General features: G+C 55.6%; 1 protein-coding gene across 11 annotated transcripts in view; it reads right to left on the bottom strand.

The window, feature by feature from the left end:
• Positions 1-446: 446 nt before the first annotated feature.
• Positions 447-23703, bottom strand: part of IGSF9B (immunoglobulin superfamily member 9B) — a 37851-nt gene continuing 14594 nt past the window's right edge. For 2 of the 11 annotated variants that reach the window (XM_065697238.1, XM_065697239.1), the window contains exons 8-21: positions 23318-23460; positions 22446-22586; positions 20968-21084; positions 19481-19573; positions 19236-19386; positions 18658-18781; positions 15932-16107; positions 15166-15392; positions 14944-15028; positions 13366-13527; positions 12581-12626; positions 9496-11130; positions 1280-1401; positions 447-736 (exon numbers count right to left, since the gene is read on the bottom strand). In XM_065697238.1, coding sequence (XP_065553310.1) covers positions 513-736; positions 1280-1401; positions 9496-11130; positions 12581-12626; positions 13366-13527; positions 14944-15028; positions 15166-15392; positions 15932-16107; positions 18658-18781; positions 19236-19386; positions 19481-19573; positions 20968-21084; positions 22446-22586; positions 23318-23460 — 3446 coding nt within the window. In that variant the 3' untranslated portion in view covers positions 447-512. Of the gene's footprint in view, positions 737-1279; positions 1402-7932; positions 7979-8777; positions 9102-9142; positions 9385-9495; positions 11131-12580; positions 12627-13365; positions 13528-14943; positions 15029-15165; positions 15393-15931; positions 16108-18657; positions 18782-19235; positions 19387-19480; positions 19574-20967; positions 21085-22445; positions 22587-23317; positions 23461-23703 lie in introns of those variants that run through there. The other 9 variants (XM_065697241.1, XM_065697243.1, XR_010616471.1 and 6 more) reach the window with 8 other exon arrangements.

Below are 23703 nucleotides of genomic sequence, written 5' to 3'. Positions count from 1 at the left end.
AAAGGAGGCTGGGAAGGGGGAGGCAGGGCGATTTTCACAATTCCAGCTTTCCTGGGATTATTTGGTCATGGTTTTATCATAATCAGATTCATGGGATTACCAGGTCCCGGCCGGGTTCTTGGCTTCTTGTCAACTAATTACACCCTGTGCCATTTAATTTCTTCCAGCTATCGAGCTGCTCAACCCCACACTTCCTCCCTAACCTCACGCAATGGAAGCGATGTCAGAAGCTCCGTCGATGCCTTTTAAGCCTAAAGATCTTTCCTGAAACCGAGGTGCAACGCCTCCCCCTTCCCACCCCACCAAAGCCATCCGGAGCAGTGGGGGAGAAGCAGATCCCAGGCATCCTCTCTACCCCCTAACCTGCCCCAAGATGCCCCCAGCTCATCCCCACCACAAGCCACCAGCATAGGGGCATCCCCCACCATGTCCCCCATCACCTCCATCCCCCGGCAGCGCGATGTTGGCTCCCTCCACCCCGTCCTGTTTAAGTACGTGGGGCCGGCGCTAGGCTAAAGCAAGGTGGCGTGGCCGCTGGTGTCGTCGTGGTCCACGCTGTTGAGGATGGCTGTCTGGTCTTCAGGGAGCTGCCGGTGGCAGAGGTCGTCCTTCAGCGCCGAGAGGCGGGCGAAGGGGTCCTGACGAGGGTGTCTCTTCTTCTTGCGGAGGCAGACAGCTTCGTCAGGCCACAGTACCTGAGAGTTGGGAAGGTGCTGAACCTGGGAGGCAGAGCCATCTGCGGGGGAAGAGAAGCACGGAATCATAGGAGCATGGAATCAGCTGGGTTGGAAAAGACCCTTAAGATCATGTCCAACCACTCCCCATCACTAACCCATGTCACTGAGGGCCTTGTCTACATGGTTTGTGAACACGTCCAGGGAGGGTGACTACACCACTTCCCTGGAGCCCTGTTCCAGTGCCTGACACCCAAGATAGATGGGACCAGAGGCAGCACCAGCAGCAAGCAGAGTGCTTTGCATGCTGTAAAAGAGAGGTTACAACAAGCCCAGACCTCAATCTAATCACGTGGTGAGCAGGGCATCATGGAAAGTTAACACTCAGAATCCAAACCAGACTGGAGATGCATGGAAGGAGAACTTGGGTTGGAGGTGGGGAGATGCAGCAGAGGGACAGGGTGAGCATGGGAGCCACCCCTTTAGGGAGAGGGGGTGAGGGCATCATCCAGGGATGGGTTTGGAGCCAGCAGGGACCTGCCTGGGCTTTGCCCATGGGAGCACAGAGGGGATGCTGATGGGGACCGCGGCACCCTCGCACTCACTGGATTGTTTTCTGGATTTCGACGAGCCCTTGGATGACTTTTTGGGCTTCTTTATCCGCTGGTATTTCAGAGCTTCAAGCCTCTCAGGTGCAGCAGCGTCCCCGGGCGGAGATGGACAGTTTCTAGGGAGCAAAAAGCAGACAGGCACTGTCAGTGGCTCTCGGCCATGCTCCAGCCTCTGGATGTCCCCGGTGGGGGATCGGTTGACCCCAGCCAGCTGTGCCATGGAAAAGGAAAAGGTGAGAAACCCGGGGCCTCGCCAGCCCCCGACATCTCCTCCACGTTGCACGTTGCCGGTCCCACCAGCAAGAGCGTTGCCAGCACCCCCAGCTCACCTGCCTGCCATGCCAGCATAGCTAAACCAAAAAGGACGGGGCAGATCCTATGTCCGATAAGGTATTGCTGCGAAGCGGTGGGGGAAACCCCTTGGGATGGAAAGAGAGGAAGAAGACAGGCAGAAGCGGCACGGCAGCATCGAGACGGGCACCACGAGCCACCCATGGTGGACAACACCAGCACCACGAGCAGCAGGGGGGCAGGTTCCTGCCCGGCCCTGCTCCCATGGCTGGGATAACCGAGTGCCACACGACAGACAGGGACACGATGGGCACACGCTGACAGCCGGGAACCTCATTCCCAGGTCCCTGCTATAAGCAACAACAGAAATGCAACAGCACGGGAGCATCTACTCCTTTCCCACCCAGAGCTGGGTTTTCCTGCCCTGTGGGACAGGATGTTGTAATGGTGAGGTTTTACCGTGAGGGACAAGGAGGGGATTTGCAGACAGGTATTTCCTGCAGGACAGCAAGAAGCTGTAAGTGATAGTTTTCCAGCTCCAGCCCCTGAGTAACTCTTCTACAGGAATCAGCTCAAGGTTAAGTGGTCTCCCCTTTGCAAAGGGTTCTTCGGCTCTATTTTCTTCACTGTACCTCTTTTCCCACCCACGGGCTGGAAAGCTGACTGCTGTCAGCAGGGTAGCAAGGAAAACCTTTCCCTTTGGACAACAGTCAGCCCAGCTCTTTCATATAACACATCCCAGCATCCCCCCTCTTGCTGCTTTCCCATCTCCTTCCCTCTTCTATTTTACTTTCAGGACCCACGATGTTGCACCAGCACCTGCAGAAGGAGAAGCCTGAGGCCACAGGTAACAACCTAGGATCAACTCGAGTCATCATGGAGCAACCTGCATGCAAGGTGTCCAGAGATGACAGGGAAAGCACCCGCAAAGCACCCTTCATCGCAACAGAGTCAGCGCTCAAAGCCAGGCTCCAAAGAGGAGATTTAAACCAGCGTGCATCAAACAAGCCTGTCCTACCCAACACTCTGTTGCTCTCACAGCTGGAGGTCAATGAGTAAACCTTTTCCAAGCAGCCACGCAGAGCATGGCAACTCCTGCATCTTCAGGTGTCTGTGATGGGGTTGGGATGTGCAAACCCCACAAGGAACATGCCCTGCACCCAGCAGCATGTGGAGGAGCTGCCGCGGTGTATCCAGACTCCTGCTCTGTCCCCAAGAAGCTGTGGATGAAATCCTCCTGGTGGGTCAGTAAGATGGGACCCATCCAGCATCGCCAAAACTGTGTGTGCCAGCGGCAGGGAAGGGGTAAGCACAGAGACCCAGCACAAGGTACAAGACCACATCCCCCTGTGATGTGTTTGAAGCTTCTCATCTCCGTTAGATTTCAGGAGGAGCCTTGCAGGCCCTGAAAACACCCGGCAGGGTTTCCTCTGCAAGTCTTCCACTGCTGTGGAGCCCGATGTGCCAGCAGCGTTTCATGTCTCACATCCCAAGTGACTGATGCTTCAGCTGGAGCGGCACAGGCAGAGAGCTCCCAAGGGATTTTTCCCCTTGAGGAGCAGGAGGGGTTGGTTTTGAAGCTGGTTTCTGAAAGTACGTGCGATTGCAAAGCCTCTCAGATCTTCCAGCCGCGTTGGAGAGCAGTGAGAAAAGCACAGTGCGAATTGATGCGGCAGCTGGGACACAGCAGATGCAACAGAAACCCAAACACTGGGTATGAAGAGCTGCTTTTCATGTTTCCCATCAACATCAAGGCATGGAATGCTCCTGGAGAGCCTCTGTTCCAGCTCCCAGCAGAGCAGCACGTCAACAGAAGATGAAGCAACTCGTCAGACAAGCTGCTGGCTGGATCCAAGTGAGAGCTTTCCCTCATAGGAAAGATGGCATTTACAAGCCCAGAGAGTTGCAGTTCTTCAACATCATCTTCCCAAGGGCAACCAGATGCTGCAAGTGGCAGCTCCAAGCTCCGTTGGGGCATTGCCCACTGAGCTGCATCAATACCAACAGCCACTGGGCTGTACACTACACACATACGACGGTTCAGAGTAACATCACATTGACCCAGAAGGCCAACAACATGGGACTTCCTGCAGTAATTCCTGCCTGAATAGTCAGTAAGAGGCTTTTCCCACTTATATCCACCATTCTCTGGTTTGCACTATACATTCATGCAGGTACTTGGCTAATGGTGACCTCAATTGCTCCAGCCCCACTCCATCTCCCATGTGTGCCACCATCCTGCCCATCAGCATCTCTCCCTTCTACTGCCTGTTCCCACCATCCAGGTAACTTTGCTGCTATTAGTAGTGCCCAACTTATAAAAGGCTCTTGCTCTTTCCATGCTTTTTTCCTTCTAAGAAGATGTTCCTGTGGCACGTTGACAAAATGAGACAGATTTACGCGAGGGATTAGGAGGAAATTGCCTGAAGCTCATTTCCACTTGTTCTCTATAATTGGGCTTGTATTTATACACACAAACATAAGCAGCTGAACCCATGTGTCACCATAAATAGTCTGACCTCTGGCAAGGAAGAGATACAGAGGAGGACGAGACGATGCTACTCACCAGCCAGATTGTATCTGTTCTACCCACCCTTTATTTCTTCCAAGGACTCTGATTCTTTCACATTCATTTGCATTTTAAGCTCAGCCAAAAGTCTGTTCCTGCCCACAGAGTTCATATCTTGGGCAGCTGCCCATGCACCAGAAGTCTCTTGAGCACATGACGATGAGGTTCAGGAAGGTGGGTGAAATTCTCCGCTGCAGAGCCAAGGAAAGGAGCTTCAAGAAGCACACGTGAATCCCAGGTCAAGGCCCCACAAACACCCAGAGCAGAAGCTTTCTCAAGTCTTCAAAGGATGACCCTTCTGGATGAGCAAGGATCTGAACTGCATAGGCAGGGAAGTACTGGAGAGACCAGAAAGGCACTGAGGGACCTCAGAGACCCCCAGGACAGGAGGAGGTAGCTGAAGGAAAAGAGCTATCCAACCCAACACACATCTCAGCTGCTTTTCTTCAAACCTCCTTCCACATATGAGGCAAAAACACAAGGGAAAAGGCCTGTGAAAGCATCACTAAGCTCTTTCCACGCAAAAGGGGGAACCCATATAAAGGAAGAGTCCAGCAGATTCAAGGCACAATACGTGTATGTCACCTAGGGGAGGTCTCAATACACATTCCCTGTCTCCTCCTCTCCTTGAGTCAAGATGTTGACATCCAGGAATAGTTTGGACACGTTAGAGTATCCACTTGGACCAGACGGAGCATCCACTTGGACCAAACAGAGCAACCACTTGGACCAGAGCCCACCACATTCTTCAACCCTTCATCCTCCTCAGATGAAGAGCTCAATTCAAGGCTCCATCTCACACCCAAAGTGCAGCATGATCCAATAAGATGTCCTGCATGTTGGAATGCCCCCTTTGTCCCCAGGCTGCTGCCTCCATCCTGGAATGCCATCATGCAACACTTGAGATCCTTCGGCACAAGAGGCGCTAGAGAAACACAGCGGTGATGGCCCCTTGCCAAGGCACCACAATGAGGGAGGAAGAGGCTGGGAACACACCAGAGAAGGGTGTCCCCTTCTCCAGGTCTGCAGACACCACAACTCATCTACACAACGGACTTCACCATGCTGACGGGAGAGGAGAGAGGGCGAGGGAAAAGGGGCTGGACTGGAGAGGAAGAGGGGGGAATAAAGTCACGGGGCAAGGGAAGAGAGGAAGAGAAACGAAAAACGGGAGTGAGAAAATATAGAAGGAACTTAAAAGAGACTGAAAAGAAGGAAATCATAGTAATAATCCAGAAAGAAAAGAGAAAAAAAACGCACTCAGACAAGCGGACTCACAACTTCTCCAAGCGGGAGGAGGCATGGAACACATGCAGAGGAGCAGCACATGGACAGTCTTTAAAGGGGAACCTGGTTTCTTTCAAGCGGGGAGCAAGGGGTGACCTCCTCCCGCACGCCTGGCACCCACGTCCCTTCGTCACTCAACGCTACGCCATGGCCGAGCCTCCCAAATCCTGGCATCAGCAGCACTGCCCTGGAAAAAGGGGGGGCCTGAAGGGATCAGCCAGGGCAGGCTGTGGTGCTGAGGGGTATGGGTGCTTGGTGCTTTGTCTGTGGTTTTTGGGTTTCCCTCTGCACGGAGGCGACAGCTCCGCTTCAGCCCATTAGGAGATGCATCCGGAGAGAAGAGGATGGGAAAACTGCTTGTGCTGACTCGGGAATGGCATCATTTATCCCTGCCCTTCACCCGGGTGCTGCAACCATCACCGAGCCCACACACCATAGAATCACAGACTGGTTTGGTAAGGACCTTAGGATCATCCAGTCCCAAACCCCTGCCACGGGCAAGGACACCTTCCATTAGAGCAGCTTGCTCCAAGCCCCTTCCAACCTGGCCTTGAACACTGCCAGGGATGGGGCGTCCCCAAGGAATGGCCTCTCCCTCTCCTCCCCTCAGCTTTTATTACTGCAGTACAGCAATCCGGCTGGTCTGGTGAGAAATCCCTGTGCTCTGCACGCACTGACAATTTTATGACCCCAAATCACCAAGAAATTACTTGGCTGGGCTCTTTACAGGATTCCTTGCTTATTAAAGGGAGATTTATCCTTCTGGCTTCCCCTTTTGGGGGAATAATGACTCTGGAGTCGCTCCTGCAGCTCCAGTCCCCTGCAGCATCTTGGAATAGGACGCATGGCTGCTCCTCAGGAAGCATCCTGCTGGGCAATGTGACCCTGCTCCTAAAAACCCATCAGCCCCCAGCACCTGGAGACAGGAGCCCACCAGGATCTGTGCAAGAGCCACACCAAACCAGCCTGGATCCATCTCTGCTCTATTAAAGCCATGTTACTTGTGTCCCTAATGCTCCCGGAGCAGGGAAGCACCACAGGGAAGGAAAGAGCGAAAACAGCCACATCCTCACTGAGGGCTTCTTTATTACTCCAGAAGCCTGGCACAGCCCAGGTCTCACCAAGGCTTGGTCCCAGCTTTGTTCCTCATGGGATACCCTGCTCTGGGATCAGCAGGGGAAAATAGAAGAAGGTGGCCAAGCACTCCAGAGCTTTGGAAGCTGCAAGGCTCAAACTAGAGAATGGTTCCTCCATGGAGCGCACATCCTGTACCTGCTCCCCTCACCGTGACCAGATATTCCTTCCTCACCTCTCCTGCACTGCCCACCCCAGAACAACCCTCCAGGTCAGCTGGAGGAATTCTCCTCTCCTGGAAACATGTACCGATCCCACCTCTCTCTCATGAGGCTCTTTTCCAGCCCAACAAGGCTCCTCAGCCTGTTAGAAGAGCATCAGCCAAGACCTTGACTCTGTCCATCCAAGGCAGAAAAGCTTTGTAAGACCTGTGCTAAAGAAGCCTGGGCACGGTCAAGCCCTAGAAACTGACACACCATGTGCAATCCAACCTCTCCTTTCAGAACCAGGCTGGGTGACAGCCAAAGGGGCTCAGCATTCCCAACCCTTGTGGTCAGGAATATTATCCCATCTGCCTTTAGCAGTTTTAGTGACATTCTCTGCTTCTAAGGTCTGAAAGCCATCTCCCAGTTACTCCATCCCAGCCCAGTGGTGCCCACGGTCATCCAGGAAACAGGGCCGAGCAAGGCATCCTCTCTCTTGGGATAGTCTTCCAAGATCTGCTTAGGGCTGTTTAATTACAGCTGGATCAGAAGAAGTCTTCAAGGTTTCCCAACGGGAATGAGGAACCACCTCCCCAGCAGCTTGAAACTGCAGTCACGCTGCTGCCAACCTCACAGCCCGCCTTGGCTTCTCCCCTTCTCCATGACTGAGGGGACTTGGGATGAACAAAACAGGTCCAGGTACTGATGGGAACAAAATTCCCCACGTCCTGGACTGCAACTGGAGACTGCCTTGTGGAACCCTATTGCGAGGGCTCTGTCCGCTCCAGCTGTGCCTTCTACCTGGCTTCAGAAGGTGGCCCTGAGCGCCTCTTGGTTTGGATCACCCGGACACAGCACACACCTCCCTAACACTACACAACCAGCACCGGGGTTGAGGGTGCCATCCTCCAGGAAAGGAATGGTGGCCATGGGAAGACAACAGCTTGGCTCATCCCAAAGCCCACCGTGAGGACATTGCTGCCACCACCGGGTTCTCCAGCCCAAAGGCAGGGGAGCAGCGGCGTGCTGCTGGGAGGGGAAACCCAAAAGCCACAGAGACTGTTGTGTCCAGAGGTGTTTCCTAGTGTTTTCGGATTCCTTATTCCCCTTTAAAGGAAGAGATGGTATTGGAAAAGCCCCTTCCGTGTCCCCCTTCTCATGCCCCGCTCCCAGCCACCCTCCACAGCGCCCACACCATCCTTTCGGACATGGATCACCCTTACCTATTGAGCTGAGGAGAAGCTTGTCTCGACAACACTGCCCAGATAGCTGAGATTAATCAAAAACAAAGCAGTTATCAACACCCGCAAGGAGCCGAGCTCCGCAACACATCAGCACGTCAACAACTCCAAAGGAAAAAAGGAGGGAAAGAAACCAAACGGAAACCACAAACGAAACGAGGCTGGAGAATAAAAGGGGAAAGAAACAGAAGAAGAAAGGAAACAAAGAAGAAACCAAAACAATACTCAACGAAGCGAATGGATACACTGCGTAAAAGCACGGACAACAGTGCTGGCTCTAACACGGATCTGTCCTGGAGCTGGCTCTCCTTAGGGCAGCCCTGGCTTGGAGACGTGGACCTATAGATGCTGAACTGCATCACTCCGGAGCTGCGCTTCCCAAAAGGCACACAGAAGTCATTTCAGGCTCCTCCAGCTCCTCTCCCTCCCCATCCTCTCCCCCAAGCCCTCCATCCTTCCCCCTGCGCAGTGCCAGAGGGGTTTCCTAAGGCCATAACGCTTCCAGGTACCAGAGGGAGGGAGTGAAATGTGGGAAGTGGTGAAACGCTGCCTCCCCCCTCCCCAAAACACATTCCTCTTCTCCGTACGCCTCCGACCGCGCCGGCTCCATGGGGCTGGGTGCCCCGGCCCCCCAAGTCCTCTCTGCCACAAGAGGAAGGGGGTTCAAACCCCACCAGACAACAAGCCAAAATGAAGCGAGACGGAAGGATGGGACGAAAGCACGGCTACGGGGTCTGAGGAGCTGGGAAAGACGGAGGGAAAGAGAAGGAATACAGAGAGAAAAGGAGAAAGAGAGAGACGCTTTTTGCCTGGAGCAACCCTGGTACCTGGAAAACCAGCCGCTACTGTCTAGTGCAGCCACATCCCTCTCTTAGGGCAGGATCTGAGCGTGCCGGCAGCCTCCCGATCTCCGCTGGGGTTACTTTACTGTTTCTATGTCCTCCTCTCCTGACATGCTGCTGCTGTGGCTAAAAGTCCTCGAGCTCTCCCTGCCCACGTCCTGGGGCTGCAGCATCCCTTTTGCAGGTGGGGCGGTGAACGTGTCATGCATTAAAGCTCTCTAGACTCCGCGGGGAGGAAGAGGAAGAGGAAGGAAGACAGAGGCGCGGCGGCGGCGGCCCTAACGTTCGAAGAAAGCCAAGAGCCAGCAGCTAGAAGAGGAAACAACCGCCAGTGACACCAGGACACTTACCTACGCGAGCCAGGAGCCAGGTCATTGCACGCCTGGGAGACAGCCCATAGTCCTCATGGCGCTCCCACATTCCCAAGGGAGCAGCCAGGGAGGAGGCAAGCGTTCCGACTGGGAAGGTCGCCTAAACCCCAGCTCTCTTGGGCAGTGGCCATGCAACCCCTTGGTGCCACCAAGCTTCTTCCTAGCAAAGCCCGCGAGATGCCATCTCCAAAAGGGATGCTGCAGCACGCCCAAGAGAGTCCCTACGAGTTGGGATGGTGATGGCGGGGAGGGAATCAGAGGGAATGGGTGAGGCAGGGTCAGGGAAGCAGGGAAGGGGCTGGGGGGAGGCACCACGGGGCTCACACACTTACCCCGTGGCGGCTACCGTGGTGGATGTCGGCTCCGGTTGGAGGATCTCCTCGCCGGCCCTCCTTGGAGAAGGGATGTCTCCGAAAACATCCATGGTATCCACGGGCAAGGAGGAGCCTTGGGAAGCGGAGTAGCCAGCGGTGGCCAGGGAGGTGAAGGCGGTGGTAGGTCGGAAGCTGGGGCTGTCGCCCCGGCTGCTGGGCGCCGGGGATCCCGTTGATGATGGTGTGGACTTGCGGGAGAAGCTCACGGCCGTGGGGGGCTGCAGGGTGATCTCCGACACCTCAGCCTGCTGGATGAGACCCGGCCGGGGCCGGGCACGGGCGGTCAGCTCTGGGGAGCTGTTCCGGGAGCTGAGGGGGCTTTGGGTCAGAGGAGAAAGCCTCGAAGGTTGTAGCACCACCTGATGTAAACTGGGCTCGGCCCTCCTGACCTGCCGAGGGCTTGGCCGAGGTCGGGGTTGGGGCTCATACCACCTGGTATCCAGGCTGAATGTGCTTGTGCCGCTGGGAACGCCGGGCTCGGACGGTTCGTGGTAAGGCAACACGGGTATGCCCATACCTTGGCTGGTATGTCTTAGCTGCCCTTGACATCCCATGGGTTGCATAGGTTTGTCCTGCCACTTGGTGGTGGTGGTGGGCACAGAAGGCTGTCCCCTGCCGGGTGACTTGCCGGTCCAGCTCTTTGGTGCCTCCAAGGGCAAGATGCCCGGGTAGGATGCAGGGACCACCTGAAGGGAGGAAGGGGGTGGCCCCCGAGGAAGGCAACCGGTGGGCTGGGTGCCCTCGCCCCCCTCGCAGGGCTGGAGCTGGTGGGGGAACGGCGCAGGGGCCAGCTCCAGGCTGCCGAAGGGGAACTCAGCCCTGCCCCACGACTCGGGGGACCGGCCCCCCGTAGGTGTCTGGGCCAGGGGCAGCGTGCTGTTGGAGGCGTTCTCGCCGTTCTCCTCGGGGATGGTGGGGTGTCCGAAGGGCCCCTCGGGGGGCAGCGGTGGGGAGGACATGACCGAGCTCAACGGGCTGACTTCTGGCATGTAGAAGGGCGGTGGGTCCACCTCCCCGGGGCTGCTGCTGCTGAGGTAACCATAAAACTGGTGGTGGAAAGCCCGTGGGGCTGGCGGGCGAGCCTGGCCAGTGGGCTGCAGGGCGCCGGGCCCCTCCAGCGCCCGGTGGAACCGGGGGCTGTATGCTGGTGGCTGAAGGTAGGACTCTTGGCTGGAGGACAGAGGGGTGAGCTGGGTTTTCAGGGCGCTGACAGAGGTGGGGACGACGGGGTCGTCGTTCTCCTCGTCCGACTGCCTGAACTCAGGGTACATGTCCGTCTCCTCCACGAAGGGGAAGCCCTCAATGCGCCGCGTCTTCAAGGAGGGCTCCATCTCCGATGGGTCCATGACGAAGCGGCCGTCTGGCCCGCGGCTGATGAGCTCGATGGGGGTGGTGGCCTCGGCTTCGGCCTCCGCCTTGGAGACGCTGTACTTCTTGCTGCTGATGGCTCGCTTGGTCTTCTTGTAAAGGGAAAGCTCCTTCTCCTTGGTGGGGCTCAGCATCCGCTTGGCCTGCGGGCCCTGGTCGTCAGAGGACTCCGAAGGGGGACGGAGCGTGCGGATGCTCTCAGGACTCACCTTGCCGGAAGACAACCTGGACCACAAGGGAGAAAAACCAAGAGGGGACTGTCACCCGGAGGGGAAAGGAGGTCTTCCCGTGCAGAAGAACCACCGGCTGGATCCAGAGAACAAAGTGCTACCAGCCATCCAAAGAGGAACCGCTGAGAGAAACCAGGATGGCAAAGTCTTGCCCGGCCAGAGGACCAGCAGCAATGCCCATCATCCTGCTCCACTGGAAGAGAGCTCAGCACCCTCGCCAAGGCAACCAGCTCCACCAACACCCTGCAACCAGCTCCACCAACACCCTGCAACCAGTTCCACCAACACCCTGCAACCAGTTCCACCAACGCCTTGCAACCAGTTCCACCAATACCCTGCAACCAGTTCCACCAACGCCTTGCAACCAGTTCCACCAACGCCTTGCAACCAGTTCCACTAACACCCTGCAACCAGCTCCACCAATGCCTTGCAATCAGCTCCACAGCCCCAGGAGGACAAAAGACAGATCCAGAGCTCACTTCCAACTCCTCCAAAGGTTTCCTATGTCCACCTGAGCTATCAACACAGGAAAAGCCCCTGAGAGGGACATCAGGCAAACGTTCCCCTCCTGCAGAAGTCAGTATCTCACTTGCAGATGTTGATGGATCATTTCAGACCAACCTTTCACCCCATTCTCAACACTCCAACTTAAGGCTGAGAGCCTCAAAGGCAGAAAGCATCAGAATAGTTCACTCATCCCTATCCAGAAAGCCTTGGACAAACAGGATTGAAAGGCAAAAGGCAGCAGATCCAACAAAGCGAGCCCAGGCATGGTTATTCCAGTGCAGTGGATGAACCAAAACAAAGGAAGATTAAGATCCACCAGCACTGGGACATTTTACAGCGATCCAGGAGCCAAAGCATGAGCTGTCCACATCTGACTCCCATGAAGATGCTCCTGTTGATTAGCAGCTATACATGCTTTTGATGGCTCTGCAAGGAGCTGTGGCTGCTGCAAGCACCACAATCCACCACCTTGGGGCACGTGTGGGAAGAGGCTTCAGCGGGGCACTCCTGATGGGAAAAGAAAGGATGTAGGTGGAAGATTCCCTGAATTTCCCAAGTAAAACCAAAATCAACAGAGAATCACCCAAAAACTACACCGGGCTTGCACGAAGGACTCATATGCAGCAGGATAACCCTTCTCCTAAGGAGCCCCTTCAAGCTGGGTGTGAAATTGAGTTCCATCAGTCAACTCCAGCTTTGGCCAGTGGTCATAGAAAGATCCAACGGGGTCATCACTTAGCTGCATTTGTCCCTCTTTTCTGCTCCAAAGCCCATTTGTCTCTTGTTGCGTTCCCACAAGTTCAAGGAACACCCAAAACCACTCGTCAGGAGCAAGAAAACAAGCTGACACATTTCCATTTGAGCTTTGCAACAACTCGTAAGGAGGGAGGCACCTGGAAGACCCACAGCCTGGTGCCGCGTCTAAGACAGATACTTACGGGGACTCCAAACTCTTCCTGCAGTGGGTTATCGAGAGAGGAGGGTCTGGAAGAGAATAAAAAGGGGAAAGAAGAGAGAACGCTGAGGAGGCGCAACACGACAGGAACAACACAAACTCAACATCAAGACAACAAAAGACACTCAACAAGAGGCCAAGGTTTCATTGCTCCAGTGCTTTAATGGTTGCTGACAACACACAGCTCCCGTCACAGGGTCCTGCCCCATCCTGCTGCCGCATCTTAGCTCATAGAATCACATGGGTTGGAAGGGACCTTCCAAGGTCATCTAATCTTCCAGGACAGGGGAGCTGCTGCCCTTCCTGGCTCTCCAGGCACCATTTTCCCTATGACCCACTCCTGCATGGTGGCTGCAGCCCCAGTTTTTGGGAAGCAGAGCAGCAGGGTCTCCATTGTGGGGGTCTTCTCTAGTGTAATGTGGCTGTGGGGCACTGGGGCTGGGCAGAAAGGAGCTAGAGAGCCCAGCTCCATGGGACCTCAAGGAGGAGAGGGGCTCAACACCCCAACCCTAAACCCCATCTCTAGGAGTTATCACCAGGCTAGTTCCTGTGTCTCCTCTTCACCCACCCTGCCTCTCCCGCTCCCGACCACGGGTTCTTTCAGGCACAGACGAGGGATGAAGTCAGGGCTTCACCTGAGGACGCGCACGCACGGAAGAAGAGACAGATAGGGAAGACGGTTACCACCACAACACAACATAGGAGGAGGAGCGAGGAATGAGGAGGAGGGGGAGGAGGGAGGAAGCACACGAGAGGGGATGGGCTCACCTTTCTTGCGCTTGAGCTTGCGTTTGCGTTGCTTGTTGACGAAGCAGGCGGCGAGTGTGCTGAAGAGGATGGCAGCAGCCAGGAAGCAGATGGTGGCAACAATGCCAGCCAGCACCGGGCGGGCTAGACCTTCATCCGTCAGGTCAGGCTGAGGGAATACGTCTGCGGGGAAACCACGACAATTGGGTGTCATCATGCACAATCACTGCTGGCTTCTCCAGGGACCCATCACAGCAACTGTGAAGGCGACTGGTACTAGGGATGATAATCCCAGACTGGTTTGGGTTGGAAGGGACCTTAATGTTCATCCAGTTCCAAACCCCTGCCATGGGCACTGACACGTTCCACTAGAGCAGGTTGCTCCAAGCCCCATCCAACCCATAGGGTGCCACCAGAGCAGAGGGGCAGGATCACCTCCTTGGCCATTCAGCCCACCTAGGGAGAGCATCCAGTGCAGCTGCAGGACACTGCCAAGGGATTTGGTGACCCTGCACCACACAATTGCATGAAGATGCTGCAAGGGCTGGAGCAGCTCTGCTCTGGAGCCAGGCTGAGAGAGCTGGGCTGGGGCAGCCTGGACAAGAGAAGGCTCCTGAAGGGGAGACCTGAGAGCAGCCCCAGTGCCTAAAGGGGCTGCAGGAAACCTGGAGAGGGGCTTGGGACAAGGGCCTGTAGGGACAGGCCAAGGGGAATGGCTTGAACCTGCCCGAGGGGAGACTGAGATGAGCTCTTAGGCAGAAGCTCTTCCCTGTGAGGGTGCTGAGGCGCTGGCACAGGGTGCCCAGAGAAGCAAAAAGCCCTTTTGCCTTAGCCGACAGACACCCAGGGAAGAGGCCACAAGCCCCAGTGCTCCTGCAGCGTGCTCCTGCCTGGAGCACCCGCTTCCAGCCGGGAAGAGCACACACACGCTCTGCAGGCATTGCCAAACCCCCTGGGAAAGCTTCTGGGAGAGGAGCCGGAGCAGGGAAGCAAGCAGGCTGCAGCAGGCAGGCTCTCACCGTGCCAGCACCACTTGGGGGCAGAGGAAGACCGCAGCAGAGCTGTGCTGCTGCTTGGCTTTTCCATCAGAGCCATAAACCCAGGGCTCTCCCCATCCCCATCTCCCCCTTGCCTTTCCCATCGACACCACCTCCCCTGCCCCTTGCTCCAGAAGCATCATCTGAGCTGGGCTGGGATGCAGGTCCATGCACAAGCTGCAGCATGCTGCAGTCTCCAGCTCCAAAGCTTTTTTATCCCTTGGATCTCTGCACTGCAGTGCTACGTTTCCCTCTCTGCACCTTCCACTCCCATTTCCAGGCTGCGCTGTGCCCGGTCTTTGTCCTCCAAGCACCCTGCAGAGCTGTCACACTGCAACACAATGCTCTTTGGGAAGGACTAACCCACTCCAGTGCTGCTCCATTTGCATCCAAGCACGGATGGGGCCAGCAACATTCCCAGGACACTGACCATAACCATGCAGCCAGCCCACATCAAAAGCACACAACCACCCTTCAGTGTCATGAGCAAGTTCTGCTGCATGACCCGAGCGCTACCTGTAGAAGCAGAGATGCTTGTGGTAGAAGAACAAACCACCCTTACCTGTACTGGAGACACCAGCAACGTTGCTGGGCTCACTGATGAGATCCTGCATGACCGCCAGGACACGGAACTCGTACCAGGTATCCTGAAACACCAAGAACATCCATCAGGTCCCTCACCGCAGCCTCCAACCTGGCCCAGCTCCTTGAAGACCTTGAGCCACCCCTAAAGCATCCCCAGAGCTGCAACACCACACATACGGGGTGGGCAGCCCCTGCTTACCTGGGACAAGTCCTTGGCAAAGAACTCGTTCTCGGTCCCCAGGATACCATCATCCAAGATCTCCCACCTCTCCGCGACGCGGAATTCCATGATGTAGCGGTCGATGGGGAAGCTGTGGTTAGCAGGAGGAAGCCATGACAAGAGGACGCCTTGCTGTGTGCGGTTGGCTGTTAGGCACCTCGGTGGGGTAACCAACACCAGAGGCTCTGGAGTTGTTACAGGGAATGCTGGGGACAGAGCAGATGGGACAGGGACACAGTTGAGATGGGGTGAGATGAAGGATTCTCTCCCATCAGGGCAGGCAGAGCACGGTGGCAGCAGCGGTTCCCAGCTTGCTGGAGTTTCAGGCCTATCTGAGGCATCTCATCTCAGTGTCTTTCCAAAAAGCAGGACTAACAACGCAGTGGCTCCAAGAAAAAGGCCTTAGAAAACATCCTGCTTCCTCCCACCTCCACCTCAGACAGCTCCAAAGCAGGTACCAGCACGTGAGAGCTCCAGCTGAGCTGCACACAAGTGATTTGGGGCTCCATTAATCCCTCCTGACCCCAGCTGAACTTAAGAGATATCTGAAAGGTGACTGGTGCAGCACAGCTCTCCAGCACTGCCTGTTAGGACAAGCTCTAAGGAGCCCCATGCACCCCACAAAGTCCAAAAGCATCATTTAGGACCCTCCATGATCCCTCAAACTACTGCTGCTGATCAGCATCAGACAGGACATCCCCATAGCCCTCCTGAATCCCTCCCCTCGTGCCCATGGAGGACCTACCTAGAGTGTTCACAGTGACCACCTCACTGAAGGAGCTGGTGCCCAGCTTGTTTTGAGCCAAGACACTGAACTGGTATGCTGTCTCTGGTTCCAAGGTATCCACCAGTAGCCAACTGGAACCAGCTGGCACAGGGAGAGAGAGCCAGTCATGGGGGCCAAACTGGGCTCTCTTCATCCTGCCAAGAGAGAAGGGAGCATCCTCAGGGAAAGGGGTCTTTGACAGGGAGGACCAAGAGGCAGCATTAACTTCTGGAGTGGATATGGAGCTTTCCTGAGCGATGGTTTGCTTTGAGAGCAGTGATGTGTATGGACATGGGGCAGCCAACCAAGAGCTGGCTTGGCGATAACCGGGGCCAGCATCCCGCTGTGCCACACCAGCTCATATGGACACTGCCACCAGCCTCCCCCCTGCCCTGTGCCCCCCTGAGCAGGGTCAGCACCAACAGCCCTGCTCTGAGGTTGTCTCCATCAGATTCCCATGGGCGAAAGTAGAAGCTGGAACATTCTTCCTAAGGTGGGTGCTGCGAACGGGATGGAGATGGGCCCTGTTCCCACTCATACCTGAGTTTTCCCTCAGCTCTATCCCTGTCCATGCAACCCCACAAGAGACATTCAACTAAATCACCACCATTGCCACATCTACACAAGTCAGGGGCTGCCAGCACAGCCCAGGGCATCACTTGGGCTTTAGCAACACAGCACTTGTGGGGCACACAGGACACAGCCCTTCTGCTGGGGTCTAACCCACAAACCCAGGGTGAAAAGAGCTCCCAGAGCCACCCCAGTGCAACCCAGCATAGACAAGCATGCAGCCACCTCCACAAGCCATCACCCTGCTGGGAAGCACCACGTCCCAGAGGAGCATCGCTGTGATGCAAGTACTGGTGCTTATGTTAGAGGGATGCTCTATTGAGCCCCAGCCCTTGGCTGCACGTTATGGTTGTGTCCAATAGAGGATCTGGAAAGGATTGCTGCAGATGGTCTATTCTGAATAGGGCACATCTGTAACCACCAGTTTACAGCCAGGTAAATCCCCCGAGTGGGAAGTAAAAGATGGAGCAAGGACAAGTGATGCTGCTGTAAAGGGAGCAAAAGGTGAGGCAGGAGAAGCAGCAGCAAGCTATGGAAACAAGGAAGTCGGTGGAGAGCCATGCACCTGCAGTGTGCTCCACCAAACCCAGTGGGAAAGCCTCTGTCCCACCACTGCTCCAGCTGGGAATCCACCTCCCAGAATCCCCACTGCCACCGCAGTGGAGCAGCCAGTGCCTGGAGCGGGTTTCCATGTGGCATATAACTCCATCACCTCCCACATCCCTTCTGTGTGGGGACACGCAACCACAAGGAGCTGAGTTAGGGCAAGACAAGGGTAAATGCATCACTAACCGCCCCCCGGGATGTGTGACCGTCCTTGCTGAGGGATGGTGTGTATGCAGGAGGGATGCTGCGGTGGCCCTGGCTACCTCTGGGGAGCAGGGTTTGCATTTCCAGCATCAATAACCATGGAAGAGGGAGGAAGCATCAGCTCCACCGAGGATGAAGCTGTGTTTCGCTTGAGCATCCCATAGCCACAGCAGGGAGGAAAGCACAGGGATGGCCAAGCTCTCCACATGGCTCTAGATGACCCAGCACCATCCCAGATCCCTGGTCCCAAGGAGCAGCACAGCACCCAAGGCTCACACCCTTGCAGTCAGGGCAAGACAGGTCTCTGGATCCCTGTTCCAACAACACCCTGTAAATTCCCTACGGAAAGCTTGGTGTAAGCACCCTTCCTGCTGCTGGCTGCTCTCGCCAAGGGTCTGGAAGAGCCTGGATGAGGCAGGAAACCAGCAGCAGGTTGCAGAGCAGGAATAGCAGCAGCTGTCACATCTCTCCAGAGCAGAGAGGTTTAACTGCTCCTTCCCAAGGGCATTTTCATCACAGCAAGGTCTGCGCTGCTCTGCTTGCTCCATTCCTTCCTCCCCCCACTTCCCAACAGGCTGGGGGAGCAGGGCAGGAATCGCTGCAGGTGACATCTGCCCTATCTCCACTCTCAGCAGTCTCCATCAGGGCAAATTAAGGGAAGGAAGGAAAGAAAGAGCAAGAAGAAAGGCTGAAGAACACCAGCCCAAGCACAGGAACGGAAGGCATCACCCCCCACACACCACGTTTCCAAGGACATGCAAGTGCAGAGCCCCAACCTCACTGCAGCTACATTGCTCCCTCCCCTGTCCCAAGGGATGCACCCACTGGCTTTAGGTACCAGGCAGCACAGGGGTGATGGGAGCACAGCCCCACGAGGCTCAGACCCAGCCCTCATCTCGCAGTGGCTGGTTGTGAAGTGAGCTGGGATTTAATCACCTCCAGGGAGCCAGAGAGCAAGGAGAGATCATTTCTGCTTAGTCACAGCTCTTCCAGGACGCGCACTCTAAAGGCTGCATTTCCCATCCTCTCCCTGCCTGTTAAGCTCCATAAACAGTTTATCTTGAAATGAGATGCCAGGGGCAAAGTTACGTGAATGCAAAGCATCTCCCTTGTACCATCATCAGCAGAACGAAACCTGCTGGGCAGCACAGATCCCACCACCACCCAACCTCTCCCAATGGGAACACAGCCCTAATGACACCCATGGGTGCCGAGCCACCCTCACCACCCTCCTCCCCTCAACCCCCCCCACCCCAGGCTGCTGGAAGCTCTGGTCAGCTGGAAAGGAAAAGAAGCAGAGAGCAAAGCATGCCAGGATGACTCACAGAGGGCCGTACCAAACTGAGAATGTCTGCTCGTATCCACCGTCGTAGCCGGGCTCCCAGGAGACGTTGGCTGAGGTCATGGCCACCACCACGTGCACGCTGGTTGGGGCATGAGGGCTTGTGCCTGCACGGGACAAAGGGATGGGGTCAATGGGAGCAAAACCAGAGAAGCTGCGGCCGCCCCAGCCCTGGAAGTGCTCAAAGCCAGGTTGGATGGGGCTCGGAGCAACCTGGGTTAGTGGAAGGCATCCCTGTCTATGGAACTCAATGAGCTTCAGGGTCCCTTCCAAACCAAACCATTCTGTGATTCTTTGCCAGCTGGCAAAGGCAAGAGGGCTTGGAGCCCCCATGATTCCACAAGGAACGATTCCCATGAATCATTTCAGCATCCAGCATGATTCCACAAGGACTCCTCTTGCCCCAACCGAAGGCCCCCCAGAATTCCTGCTCCAAACAGCAGCAGGACAAAACAGGAGCAGAGAAAGGCAGCTCCATCAGTAAACAGCACGGAAAAGCCACGCTGCTTTCCACGGCGAGCATCCCCACCTTCTTCGCTCGAGGTGCCACCGCTTACGTACCTACAACAGTGAGGTGGGTGCTGGCAGTAATGCTTGCGACGATGTTGGTGGCGACGCATTCCCACTCGCCGTGGTCATCCTTGCCGAGGGAGCGGATCTGCAGGGTGCCACCGGGCAGTGTGTTGTGCTTGCTCCTGCTGGGCTTCCCTACCTTGGGCAAGGAGCCGGGCAAAGAGAGAAAGAGAGAGGACTCAGCGGCGGGTTGCGGGGCAGGGCAAGGCGGCAGCGGGGTCACACTAAGCTACCTGCGTGGCCCAGGGGACACCGCCGGCCACCGGCAAGGGAGCTGGTCTCTCCAGTCGTGGCAGGGCAGCCGGTTCCCCCGCTTGCGAGAGGACCTGGCGGGGCAACGCGAGAGGAAGGTGTGAGGGAGGTTGGTGCTCGGCACGAGCGGAGAGCCCTGCGGCACCCACACGGGCACCGCTGCCGAGGAAGGGGCAAAGCAGCAAACACCGTTCCGGGCTGTCCCCAGGTGCCCAACCTGCCCCTCAACCAGCAGCAGGACCCTTTGCCTCTGATGGGCGGGCAGAGAGGGCCCCATGGGGACACAGGAGGATGGAGGGAGGTGCCTGGAAGATGGATCTTGTAACAGCTCCTTTCTAGGCTCGTAAACCCAAATGATGCAAATCCCACATTGTCCCGAGTCTTCTTCAGCTGTTCTTCATGCAGAGGGCTCTGCTAATCCACACAAGACGAGTACAAAGCACACAGGATTACCAGTGCCAAGCCCAAGTCTTCAGGAGTTCTTCAAGAGACTGGTCAACGCTGGTGCGCTGATGGGGAGCTTGCTTCTGGCAGTGGGAAACTGAGCCCAAGCAAGCCCCAGCTGCACTTGGAGGGGATAAGGCCAAAGTCATGACAGTAGGAGGATGGCCAGAAGGCACAAGAAGGGTTGAAAAGAGACCGGAATAAGAATGGTGAGGGGCAGGGAAGAGAAAAATAAGATGGAGAAAAAGACTAAAGGGCCAGCAAGGCTTAGATAGGTCCATGTGTAGGCCATGGTCCTCCTCGTGCAGGTCAAAGGAACTCAAAGAGACGCAGCATCTCACACCATAAGGACTGAAGATGCTGCTGCCCACTGGACAACACAAGGGACCCCATCACTCTCAGGAGCTCTGAGAAGGGGAGATGAAGCTTGGCAAGAAGATTCTGACAGGGGGACAAAGAGCACACGGGGTCCCTGCATGGTGGCTTTCATGGGAGCAGCAAGGTTGGAAGCAAAGGGGAGGCACAGGAGGACACTGCTCTCCGGCTGTGCCATCACAGCCTGGAACCATTATGTTGAGTTCAGCATCATCAAAACAGCTTCTTCTCAAGGTCTTCAAAGCCACAGTGCTGCTGACAGGACCAGCCCCTTAGCAAAACACAGCCAAGGGTCGTCTGGGAGCACAAGAGATGGGAGATGTCCCACCATGGGAGATCCACATGGGAATGGTGGCCATGTCCTGCCAGTGACCACCTCATCAGCAGCCAGAGGAGGAAGAGGAGGGAGACAGGGCTAGGGCTCAGCTTGGCGGGTGCTTTTCCCGTGCTGGTTTCATGGGATTCAAGGACTTGGTGGCCGCAAACTGGGCTTCCCCCACCCACCTGCGGGACAGGACGGCAGTGGCTCAGCCCAAAGCGAAGCAGCTGTACCTGCAGTTTGTTCTTACCGGGACAGAGTGTGGCTTCTCTGTCTGCAATAGTCACCAAAAGCCAAAGGCACTGCAGATTTGTCTGGCAGGCCGGGTACCTTTCTCCAGGCGATGATGGGAAAGGGGTCTCCGGCAGCAGCACAAGGAATCAACAGCTCCCTCCCTGCCTCCTGTCTGTACTCCCAGCCTGGTAGCACCGTGAAATAGGGGGGGTCCTGCAGCCAAGGGAAAAGGCATCCATCAACCTGTGTCAACTCCCACCAAGGAGCACCAACCCATTGACAACTCCAACCAAGGAGCATCAACCCAGTGATGACTCCCACCAAGGAGCATCAACCATTGACAACTCCAGCCAAGGAGCACCAACCCATTGATGACTCCCACCAAGGAGGATCAACCGATTGATGACTCCAACCAAGGAGCATCAACCCATTGACGACTCCCACCAAGGAGCATCAACCCATTGACGACTCCCATCAAGGAGCATCAACCCACTGCCAACTCCCACAACACACTGCCAACTCCACCATGTGCAAGCAGCTGCCCACCACCAAAACAAACCCTTTTCCAACACAAATCAATTTGGTTTGGGTAAGGTTGAGGCACTGCAAGAGTGTTTTCACAGCAGAGAGTGTTTCCTCTAAAGAGCCATCGCACTATGGCATCTTGTTTAAGTTTTAAGGAGGTCAACAGGGGGAAAAAAACCCACCCACATCACATCAGATTCCATCAACAGCCGTTTTAGTGGATGTGTGTTTGTGATACACAAAGTGTTATCAGATGAATCTCAACAAGACACCATAAATCACTGCTGCCCACAAGCATGGACTTGGTGATCAGGGAAGGAAGAGGCAGCAAATCCCACCCCAGACACAGTGGGAACTGCACTGGGAGCCCAGCACACCTCAGGCTCTGCATGCAGCAAGAGCACATGGAGCATCTCTAGAGCTCAAATCATCCCTTTAATAAAGTCTTCCATGAACCCAAGCCCAGGACAGCAGGGCCCAAGTGTTTTGTTGTAAAAAGGCCATCCCAGGGCCACATTTCCTGGTCCAGCACTACCAAAGCCTCACGCTCATCATACACTGGCTGTGGCCCAACCTGTGCCACTGCTCCAGGGGGACCTTCTCCAGCTATACCTGCCTAGTGTTTCAGGACACTCATGAGGCTCCACATCCACCTTTCTCAGCACAGGTAAGAGATAAGGCTCACAGCAAAGGTTTTTGCTACAGCGAGTAATGGACCAGTTTGGGGGGCACAAAGCCCTTCTTGGGCTCTCTTCACAGAGAAGCACTCAGAGAAGCAAAGTAAATCCTCAACCCCAGCACTGAATTAACAACCAAATAAGCACCATGGATTAGAGACCCCGCCTCATCCATCCCTGCAGTGCTGTGCCGAACAGGAAGGCAGAATGAGTCACATGCACATTGCAATTCCACGTCAAGAAAGCCTGGCTACAGCAGGAGATATCTCCACAAAGCACACACAGATTCACTGCAGCACAACCCCGAGAGCATCACTTGGCAAGAGACACAATCCATGGCTGCAGAGCAAGGATCTGAGCAGGCAAATTTACCTTCAGTACCAGTCGGGCAGGGGGAGACTGGCCCATCGTACCCAGGGCGTTATAAGGCACACAGGTGTAAGTGCCGAGAGCATCTTCAGTTGCCTCCTCGATCCGGATCGACCCGTCTTCCAGCAGGTTCCAGCCGGAATACTGCAGCAGTGACAAAGAGGGAGCTGGTTTATCCCACACCCACTGCTGCTGCTTATTCTCCCTTCAGCCAAACCGCCCCCAGCTATGCCCCAGGAGATGCCCGATTCTATTCCCAACACACAAGTAGCCCAAAAGACATAACATCCCAATCCGTCACCCCCTAAAGTGAAACTCATCCTGGTGGCACCAAGGAGACAACTTCACCCGAGGGGCTGAGGGCACCAAGGAGCAGGAACCCTCAGGTTTAAATGCAATTAAAACTTCGGATCATTAATATTTAAGGAAATTTAAGATCCTGAGCGTTTCCTTTAAATATTTAATGGCTCATATCCTTGCTCAGCCGATCAAACTGTGATTATAGGATGGCAGAGACCTATTAAAAGGGTCTTTCAACCATCCATTCCCATTGGAGAAACCAAAACAGGGCCATCAAGATGTGACTTGGGAAGGCAGCAGGCACAAGGTCTGGGAGATGCAGACATCATGTCTACACAAGAACCCGAATTCACTCTGCCCGCAGCTGATAAGGAACAGCAGCATCATCCCACCCATGGGATGGATTAGTGCACTTGGCAGGTAAAGGCTGGACTTGATGATCTTGAACGTCTCTTCCAGCCCTGCTGATCCTATGGGGTTTCTTCTCTCCCGATGAACACAGGGTGATGCTCTCTGGCTATGCAGAGGACACAGGGTCCAAATCCCTCTGTGTCCCTCCCCGGGGGGTTCCTTACCTTCTCAATCCTAAGGGGACGTCCGTCTTTGTTCCACTTGACCAGCGTGACCGGGGGCTCTGCCTCCACCGGGCAGCGGATGTATCCGTGTATCCCAATGGGGACGTAGATGACGGGGGGCATGTTCACCACGCGGGCAGGATCTGGGAGAGCAGAAGCACCGTGTCAGCCCATCTCTCCTCCACCACCTGGCTTCAGACGATCTCCATCACTTTGATAATGAATTCCAAGCCCTTGGCTCCCGGAGGCTGTTATCTCCAGGCTTCCTACACACAAATCCATTGTAATACCTGGTATTTCGGGGGGGCTTTACTCATGCCCAGAGTGCTCCTACCGGGGGCTCATTAAACGATGCATTTAAGAAGCAGCATTAAACCCATCTGCTG

The sequence above is a fragment of the Lathamus discolor genome, chromosome 17 (genome assembly GCF_037157495.1).
Source record: "Lathamus discolor isolate bLatDis1 chromosome 17, bLatDis1.hap1, whole genome shotgun sequence".
In the NCBI taxonomy this organism is placed as follows: domain Eukaryota; kingdom Metazoa; phylum Chordata; class Aves; order Psittaciformes; family Psittacidae; genus Lathamus; species Lathamus discolor.
This window is presented reverse-complemented; position numbering and strand designations above follow the sequence as displayed.